The 9,253-nt window shown below is 42.9% G+C and overlaps 1 protein-coding gene across 1 annotated transcript in view; it reads right to left on the bottom strand.

The window, feature by feature from the left end:
- Positions 1-8,427, bottom strand: part of Tor1aip1 (torsin 1A interacting protein 1) — a 17,949-nt gene extending 9,522 nt beyond the window's left edge. Inside the window, exons 1-3 of the mRNA XM_008826150.2 lie at positions 7,568-8,427; positions 5,841-5,915; positions 5,078-5,137 (exon numbers count right to left, since the gene is read on the bottom strand). Of these exons, the coding sequence (XP_008824372.2) occupies positions 5,078-5,137; positions 5,841-5,915; positions 7,568-8,024 (592 nt within the window). The 5' untranslated portion in view covers positions 8,025-8,427. The remainder of the gene's footprint in view (positions 1-5,077; positions 5,138-5,840; positions 5,916-7,567) is intronic.
- Between the last annotated feature and the right edge of the window lie 826 nt (positions 8,428-9,253).

Below are 9,253 nucleotides of genomic sequence, written 5' to 3'. Positions count from 1 at the left end.
GTGGTTAAGAGCACTGACTGTTCTTGCAGAAAACCTGGGTTAGAGTCCCAGCACCCACGTGGCAGCTAACAACCATCCGTAACTTCAGTTCCAGGGGATCCGACGCCCTTTTCTGTCTTCTGCGGGTATTGTACAACTTGGACGCACTTTGTCTATGCGTCCTGCTTGGTATTACACTATTTATACACTTTAATTCTCTTATTTGCCAGATTCCCTATATCCTTGAAAAGTCTAACATGTTGAACAATCCAGGTCTTTTAGTGCACTGGTGTAACAAAGAGGAAGAAAAGCAAAAGAATAAAACAATTTCTTCTTTATAATTTCAGTAGGGTCATGTACACCAATGTTTTTCAGGGCAACAAGCAATTTAAAAGTAAATAACAGAAACATATCAAAGAAACTTTAAACTCAGTATTTTCACATAGGCTATTTTGAAAGTATTTTTTCTTAAATAAAGGGATACAAGTCCAAATGTAAGCATTCACAACCAAACACTTATTTAGACTAGAACACCAAATACCACTATAACAAAGTAGCATGATTCAAACCAGCAAAACAGAGAATATTTCTTTTCAGCTTTTATCTATGTTGGTTTCAACGCCCATTTGCTTCATTAAAGGGTATAAAAATTGTCAATGGAGTCACTTATGTCAAACCTAAGCAAAATGAAGCTGAAGCCCATGAAGGATGAGTCCTTATGCATGTCTAATTAGAAGAACCATTACAAGGTGTCTGTGAAACCACAAAAATTCCAGATTACTCACTCATGTGTGTGAGTAGTGTGTCTGGATGGGGACTGAACCCAAGTCCTAGTGTAAGGCTAGGCAAAGCACCCTACCATTGAGCCATACTAGTACCTACCCCCGCCCAAGTTTCCAAATTAGTCAGTTCCTATAAAGTAATCACCAACTCCTGCAGTACTTTTTGTAGCTAGTAAGGTAAAACAGCTCACGTGAACTTGTCTGTCTTGATGTGTACGTGTGTTTGCTTGTCTGTATGTGCAGGTGCCCAAGGAGGTGAGAAGGCATTGGATTCCCTGGATCTAGAGTTACAGGTAGTTGTGAGCATCAGATGAGAGCGCTGGGAATTGAACTTGGGTCCTCTGCAAGAGTAGTATATGCTCTTATCTGCTGAGCCATTTCTCTAGCATATATATACATACATACAAGTATACATATATGAATGACATGATTTATATATATAAAACATGATTTTCATTCTGTTAAGTGAAGCTCAAGCAACCTTGCTGAGTGTAGTGGTGCAGGCCTATAATCTCAGCATTCGGGAGGTGGGTATGGAGATCAAGAAGTTCATGGTCATCCTATCTCAAACTCAAGCTTGCTATGCCTTAGATCATTATTCTAAAAACTATTCAATGCCTCCACATTAAGAGACACAGTGAATATAGAGAGCTGTCACTAATATCACAAAGTTCAATTTCCCACATCTGTCTTTCAAGGTAAAGTAATGACATGCACTGGGAGACAAACTAGGACGGGCAGGTCCTGTTTCCTTTGCCTTCTCATACTCGTAGAGAACTTCTTCAGCTTTTACATAGACTGCTATTTTAGTGCTTATAACATTGCAACTTTTATTTTTTCCTTGTTTTAAAAATAGTTTATTTTTGTTTTATGTGTATGAGTATATTGCCTGCATGTATGTAAGTGTACCTCGGTTGTGCAATGCTGAGGCGGTTCTCTGTAACTGGAGTTATAGACGGCTGTTAGCCATCATGTGGGTACTGGGAATTGAACCAGGGTTCTCAGCACGAGGAGCCAGCCACTACTCTTAACTGCTGAGCCATCTCTCCAGGCCCTTCCTTGTTTTTTGTTTTGAGACATGTAATGTAGCCGAGGCTAGCCAAAAATCCATACTCTTGCTCCAGCCTCTTTAGTGTTGAGATTACAATGAATATTTTGGTCTTTTTTGAGCCAGGATCTCTCTGTAACCCCGGCTGGCCTGGAACTCACTGTGTAGATCAGGTTGGCTTTGATCAAAGAAATCTGCCTACTTCTGCCTCCCAAATGCTGGGATTAAAAGCATGTGCCACCATATGCCTGGTACATTTCCTTTTAAAAAATTTTTGTTATGTGTGCAATATGTATGTATTTACATGCACATGCCACAGCACACGTGAGAGGAAAACTTGGGGGGAATTGGTTCTCTCCTTCCATCTTTAGGTTGGTCCTCAGACTTGCAAAGTTAACACTTTTATCAGCTGAGCGACCTCACATGCCCCTCACTATTTTTCTTTTTATGACTGGATAATATTCTCAGATTTGGTAGAAGCTGGGGTGAGAGTAGAGCCAATCCCAGAAAATGTTCCTGACAAATGACGAGGTTCGATTTAATGGAGATTGTAATATGTCTGCATTCAGTTCAGAGTTCAGTGTGTGGTGTTGCCTGGCTTGGCAGCTTGTAGACCTGAGATTGGAAATCTGTGTGACCTCCACTGTGCCAGCAACTGCTGTGAATGCCAACCAATTATTAATGTGTTATCGTATAATGCATTGCATGGTGTGATGTCAGGGGGTCACAAGGCAATCTGTAGAACAAATCTAACCCGCGGACAGGTTTCATTTGACTTTCCAGAACTGGCTTACAAAGTGTTTACATTTAAAAAATCATTTTACATATTGGGCAAAATTCACAGAACAGAATGGCCTTTCAGAAATGCCCTGCTTGCTAGCTTCTAATGAAAACTCAGAAAACAGGCCATCTGGAGCCCATATTCTTCCATGGCGGCCTTGGCTGTTCCCCTTTGGATGTCTCTGCAGTCTGGTCTTCCACTGTCCCAGCTAATAAATTTAACAAAAGTTTTAATTGTGTATTTACACACAAAATGAAAGTTTCCTGTTTTTGCCTTAAAATTCAAAACTAAGTCCAGCTACATACAATGTATGGTCAGTTAAAGTTACAGTTTTTTATTTTGTTTTTTCCAGACGTAATTTCAAGTAGTTGTGGACAGCCCTGAATTCCTAATACTCTCTCCCCACCTTTTCAAGTGCTGAGACCACAGGCATTAGCTAACACGCCCAGTTAAAGCAAGAGATTTAAAACAATTTTTATTTTATGTGTATGAGTGTTTTTCCTGCATGTATGTAAGTGCACCCATGTCATGTAATGCCCACTGAGGCCAGAAGAGGTCATCTGATCCCCCAGAAATGGAGTTATAGACTGTTGTTCGCCACCATGTTGGTGCTTAGGAACCAAACTGGGGTCCTCTGCAAGAGCAGTCAGTGCTGTTAACCACTGAGCCATCTCTCTAGCCCCTAAAGCCACAGAGTTTTAACATTTTTTTTTCTTATTATCTGTGTGTGTATGTAGGTTTGTGTGCCTATGCACATGCATGTGGAGGCCAGAGGACATTGGGTGTCTTTCTGTATTGGTCTCTACTTTGTCCCCTTAAGACAAGGTCTCTTACTGAACCTGAGCTTGCCATTTCAACCAGGATAGCTAACTAGCTGACTATGAAGCATCTAGGACCTGCCTGTCTCGAACCGCCCCCCCCCCCACCAGCTAGGGTTACAGGTGGCAAAGCCAAGCCTGGCTTTTATGGTGGCACTGGGGATTCCAACTCGAGTCCTCATATTTGCATAGAAAGTACCCTTATCCACTGAACCCTTTCCCTAGCCCCCGACCATAGATTTTGAAACTTTATGCTATATATCCAGGCAAACAATTTAAGTTAGCTCAACAAAAAAGGTGAAGGGTACTAATTTTTACGGAAAATGTTATCAAATCCACTTTCTAAATCTATGGAAAAACTTTAATTAGTAAGTTGATACCTTCTTTCTCTCCATAGGCATAAATTTAACATAGGCTAATAAAAAGTACCTTATTTTGCCAGGCTAGGTGGCCCACGCCTGTAATTCTAGCACTTGGGAGGCAGAGGCAGGAAGATCAAGCATTTTAAGCAGAAAGTTGAGGCCACTCTGGGCTACATGAGACTCTGTTTCAAAAAATAAATAAGTAAATAAAAATAAACAAATAACCCCTTCCCCCCCAAAATAACCAAACACAAACAGGACAAGCCAAAACAAAGCAAGGAGGGTTTGGAGGATGTGGCTCAGTGATAGAGTGCTTGCCTAGCAAGTGTGAGGCCAGAGTTTAATCTTCAGTACCACACACAAAAAGTACTTTGATTTGTTATTACACGTTCTCATATGAATTCAGGTAATAGTGTGCGACATAATTGCAGACAGCATAAAAACACATACGCACTTGTGTATTTTGCTAATAACCCTCAATAAGAACCTGTAAAAGTTAGAGATAAATGAACCTAGTTCACTCATTTTAGTATTTTCATTTGTTTTGTATGAAGAATCTGGAAGAGATGGCAAGAGAATGATTAGAACAGAAAAGGAAATGCATACAGGGTCTCTACCACAGATTTAAAACCTTATCAGAGCTTTATCATCGCAATACTGTGCCACAAAAGCCTTAGTCTTGAATTTTTTATTAGTAATATACTGGGAAGACTAAAAAGTCCCTGACCTTAGTTTAAAAGCATCACATTCTGCAAAGAACCACAGGAACATATAAAAAACAGTCTCTTAAAAACAATGAGGAAGGCTTTTACATACTAATATGGACAGACTTCTTGATATACAGGAAATGAAACTGAAGCAGGCAAAAAGAAGGTGCAGAAGAATACTGACACAAAATTTATGCTTAAAAAGGGAGGACAGCAGGTATACCTCAGTGGTAGAATGCTTGCCCAGCACATGCAAGGATCTAGGTTCAATCTAGCACTGCCAAAAAAAGATGTGGGTAGAAATAAGTATCTCTGGAAAAATAAACTACAGTGGTTGCTTCTGATGATGAAGTGGGTGGCTGAAGGACAATGGATGCAGGAAGACTTCGTTACAATCTCATGGAACTCAGGCTGGTTCCAAACTCACCATGTAGCCAAGGATAAACTCCTGATCCTACTGCCTCTATCTCCAAGATGCTGTGATTATAAATGTACACCACCATGTCCACCTAAGTTTTGATCCATATGAATATATGTCTCCTCTAAAAATAAAATTATATTTCTAAAAGAAAGTTAAACCAACAGTGAAAACAAACTTACCAGATCTTGGGCTTCTTAGTGGGGGTCTACATAGGTTACTTAGAGGCTCTTCACTCACCACTGGTATAGGAAGAGAAAAATATGTGGAAAAGAATTAGTTTGCAATCGCCTTCATTTGGTCAAGAAAGGTTACAGTTTTTTATTATGCTAGAGAGCTAAAGACAAGTTTGCTCCAAGTGACAACATCTTGTGAACTACTAACAATAGTAAACTATAGAGATAAACTACCTACTAGGCAAAATTTATGGTCTTAGAGAAACTTGAAATTTTCTCAGTAGACCATATTGTACAAAAAGGGAATTGTAAATAAAATTATTCTAAATTGCTCAATTAATAGAGACATGATGGTATATGCCTATCATTCTAACACATGAGAAGTGGAGGCAGGGGGATCAATTTTACGCCATCCTCTGCCACACGGTTTGAGTGCCAGCCTAGACTACAGGAGACCTTGGCTCAATAAAAAACAATAACTAAATAATAGGTCATTCAATTAAGAATCAAAATCTGGGGCTGGAGATATAGTTTGCCCAGCATGTTCAAGGCCCTAGGCGCAATTTCAATACCAGGACTATCAAAGCGGGAGCTGGAGGAAAACTAAAATGTGTACTTTCATACATGTAGGCAATACATTCACACACATTAAAACAACAGACAACCTTGAACCAGGTACAATTTGTGATTCTTGATAAATGAACCCTTGATAAATCTGTACTTTAAAAAGTGGTGGGTGAGGAGAAAAACAAAAATAAACTATTCTTACCTGAAGTCTCTAATGTTCTGACAGTTTTCTTTGAGACTATTTGGCTTGTAACAGCTTGAGAAGATGGTTCATCCTCTATAGAACAGACAAGAGTTAAAATTCAAGTTAGGTGACCTGGGCCAGATTATGGCACAGAGTAAGCATATATAATGGTAATATTTATGCAAAGATTCAGGTAAGAAATTTCTCTAAAAGTGTTAATTAGGTTCACTAAAACTTAGGAATTAAACTAGTCAAAATTCCTGTTAAGATAGAGTATAATGTGGCTAGAGAAAGGGTTCATCAGTTAAAACTGTTTGCTTCTCTTTCAGAGGACTGTCTTTTAGAGACAGGGTCCCCTGTAGCCCAGGCTGGCCTTGAACTCAGCGATCTGCCTGCCTCTACCTCCAGAGTGCTGGGATTAAAGGCACCACCTGGCTTAAAAGGTGAATTTTTAAGCACATGGTTCTGTGGGAGTCAATAAAACGGAATACGTTTACACTGTCTCCCATATGCAAAGCATTGTCCCATACACAGAGAGAATTAAGGCAATTATCTAAGTTACCACCAGGCATACATGACAGGTTTTTTGTTTTCATGAAGTTAAAAGAAATACCCCTAACATAAATGTGGACTAAATTGTCTTCAGTTGTACACCCAGAAGAAATAGGCACATCTTTAACAAAAAGTTTTCATAATCAACAGGTCTCCAAGCATGTCAGGATTTTAAATACCAGCAGGTAAATCTGTAGCCTGTAATTGTGCTCTAGGCTGAAAGTTCCTCCTTTTTGTATGTATCCAGTGCCTACCACTAACTATGTCATCCCGTTGTGACTCAGACCCTCCTCATAGGTAAGGTCCCGGGGTGCCTTACAAGAAACTTTACCTGTGATTCAGTTGTATCTGCGAATAGGGTGTGAAAGGATTCCTTTAAGGAATTTGATTCACCTGTTACATGACTAAAACTATAGTAGACACTACCATTTTTTATTCGTTTAGAAGAAAACTTCCTAATTAACTGAGTTTTGTTTTGTCTGGATACTTTATTGACCTTGATTTGTCTAGTCACTTTAAGTGACAGTGACAGCTTCCAATCTGAGGGAAATTTTGACAGAGACCACCATACTTGATAATGACTACCCGAAGCTTACAAGACATTGGGGAGGTTCAGGTCAGGAAAACTGAGTCACCCACTTCAATATACGTATTTGGAGTTTAAGTCTCAAGTCAATTCACTATTCCTCGCAGCGCCCGCTTAAAAAATTTCTCCTCCTTTGCCCTATCTAGATAGGAAAAGAAAACGATTGGAAGGTTAGATTAGAACCGTGATGCTCAGGTGGGGACTTGTGGCCCCCAGAGTTAAAAAAGGAAACAGAAGTGGCTTCTCGCCCGCAGAGGGAAAGGAAATGAAACCGGGCCCAGAGTAATCTGGAGTCCGGGCTACCGCCTAACTCGCAAAAGCCTGCAGAAAGAGGCCACCCAGACTCCCCTAAATGGATGCTCAGGGATGGCTCCCTGGCTCCGCCAGGGTCACTTCGCACAACCATCTTTGCCCGGGTCAGCGCGTCCTTCCCTCCTGCGGGTCCAGATGGACTCCGAGCGGGAGTTGTGTGCCCAACGGGTCCCGGAGTCGCTGCTCCGGGGCGGGGACCGGCTTTAAGGAGGCGCTCCCCAAACCGCGTGCGCCTTGCCGCCCGCTGCGCGCGCTCCCGACCTGGAGCAGAGCCTATTACCTCCCCCGCCCTCACCTTCAGAAGAATGAGAGTCCCGTAACCCTCTCCTGGTCGTAACCGGAGACGGCTGTGGCTGAGGCTGCTGCAGACCAGCACTCCTTCGCGTCTTCATCTCCTCGGCTTCCTGGGGTCCCCGCTGCCTCCGCTGCCGAGACCGTAGGTAGTAAGCGCTTTCTTTCACTTCCTCTTTCGCGTAATCTGTCCGGAACTTTTCTGGCGGGGTTCGTTTTCCCACCGGAGACCTTTCTTTGGCCACCCGGGGCTCGAAGTCGCCGTACACTTCTGGCGGCTCCTCGGAAAACCTCACTTCCCGACGTCCCTGGCGCGACGGAGTTTCGTAGGCAGGCGCGTCACTGCTGCGGCCATTTTGAAGGGCTAGGCGGTGCCTACCCTCTCGGATGGGGGCCCTGGGCGTGACGTATATCCCCCATCCTTCTCCCAGCGGCTCCTCCCGCCGCCCCTCGCCCGCCATCGTTGTTGACGTATCTTTTAGTGGATCCCGGAGATGGCTTTTCGGCCCTTAGATTGTCCTGTCGATGGCAGCGGTGGCTTCTCGGGGCGTTGAAGCGGTCGTCGCAGTGGTCAGGGAGGCAGTTGAGAATCTACGCGGCCGCCGCCTGCGTCGTCGCTGATGTGCCGCAAACCAGCCTCTGGGCCCATGGTGTTTTCCTGAAGGCTGTGGGAGAGGCAGTGCCCAGGCTGGGTCAGCTGCTGCGGGTCACCCCCGCCTCCTGGCTGGAGGCACCAAAGAGGAGGAGAACGGGGCGTCGCTGTCCTCGGCCTTGAGGGAAGGGTGGGGGCGACTGTGGCAGGGCTGCTGGTCTGTGCCAAGTCCAGCTGCCGGTGGCCACTGTGGCCCGCACGCAGGAGGCGCAGGGAAGGGAGAGTTTCAGTCCCAGCTGTTGCGCAGTTACTATGCAACCTTTTTGATGGACTGCTCCTTTGGCCATTCCTTTTCAAGTGTCCCTAGTAGAAGAGCTGTTTTGGCAGGTGTCATCTCATGGCGAAAAGTCAGTTTTAAGCACGTTATGAAGGCGGTTACCCAGCTAAAAATTTGAAGCACGTATTGGTACTTTCAAATCTGTTTAGTCATACCCATTGAGTGGATTTCCTTTTCTGAAGCGTAGCCATAACCACCTGTTGCTGCTCTCACGGAAAAGTTCTCTTCCAGCGGCACAGTTGGGAAGACTTGGTGGAAGACAGTGCTGTGTGCACAGTATGAGAGGAACACAGACACCTTGATTAAAGGCAGCAGTGTAATTTGAGATCCTGTCTTTTTGTTGATTCTGGACTTGGTTTGCTGCGTTTTATTTAGAGTACCTAAATTCACAGAATAAGAACGCGTGATAAAAACTGTTCGTTTCAGCTCCTCATACCATTATTTACATGACTGTATAATCCACAAGTGTGTAACCAAATTTAGAGAAACTGAAGGAAATTCGGTTAACTTGGTGTAAAGTCAGAACTATTGAAAGTCTGCGCAGCGTGTCTCCAAGTAATAGGGTTTCAAACATGCTGGCATTTAGCTGTATCCCCAGCTCTGAAGGAATAAATTTTAAGTTTTTATTTGGGTACCAATTACAGTGATTCTGAAAAAAAAAAAAAGTGGTGTTTACTTTTTCCAACATTTTAAATAATGACCTTAAATTGTTGCTCTAACTTGCACAAATTTCAGTTTGTCACCAACACAAAAAACTAGAT

This window comes from Nannospalax galili, unplaced genomic scaffold (assembly GCF_000622305.1).
Source record: "Nannospalax galili isolate Female #2095 unplaced genomic scaffold, S.galili_v1.0 scaffold429, whole genome shotgun sequence".
NCBI lineage: Eukaryota > Metazoa > Chordata > Mammalia > Rodentia > Spalacidae > Nannospalax > Nannospalax galili.
The sequence above is the reverse complement of the archived record's forward strand: the minus strand, read 5'-3'. Positions and strand labels throughout refer to the sequence as shown.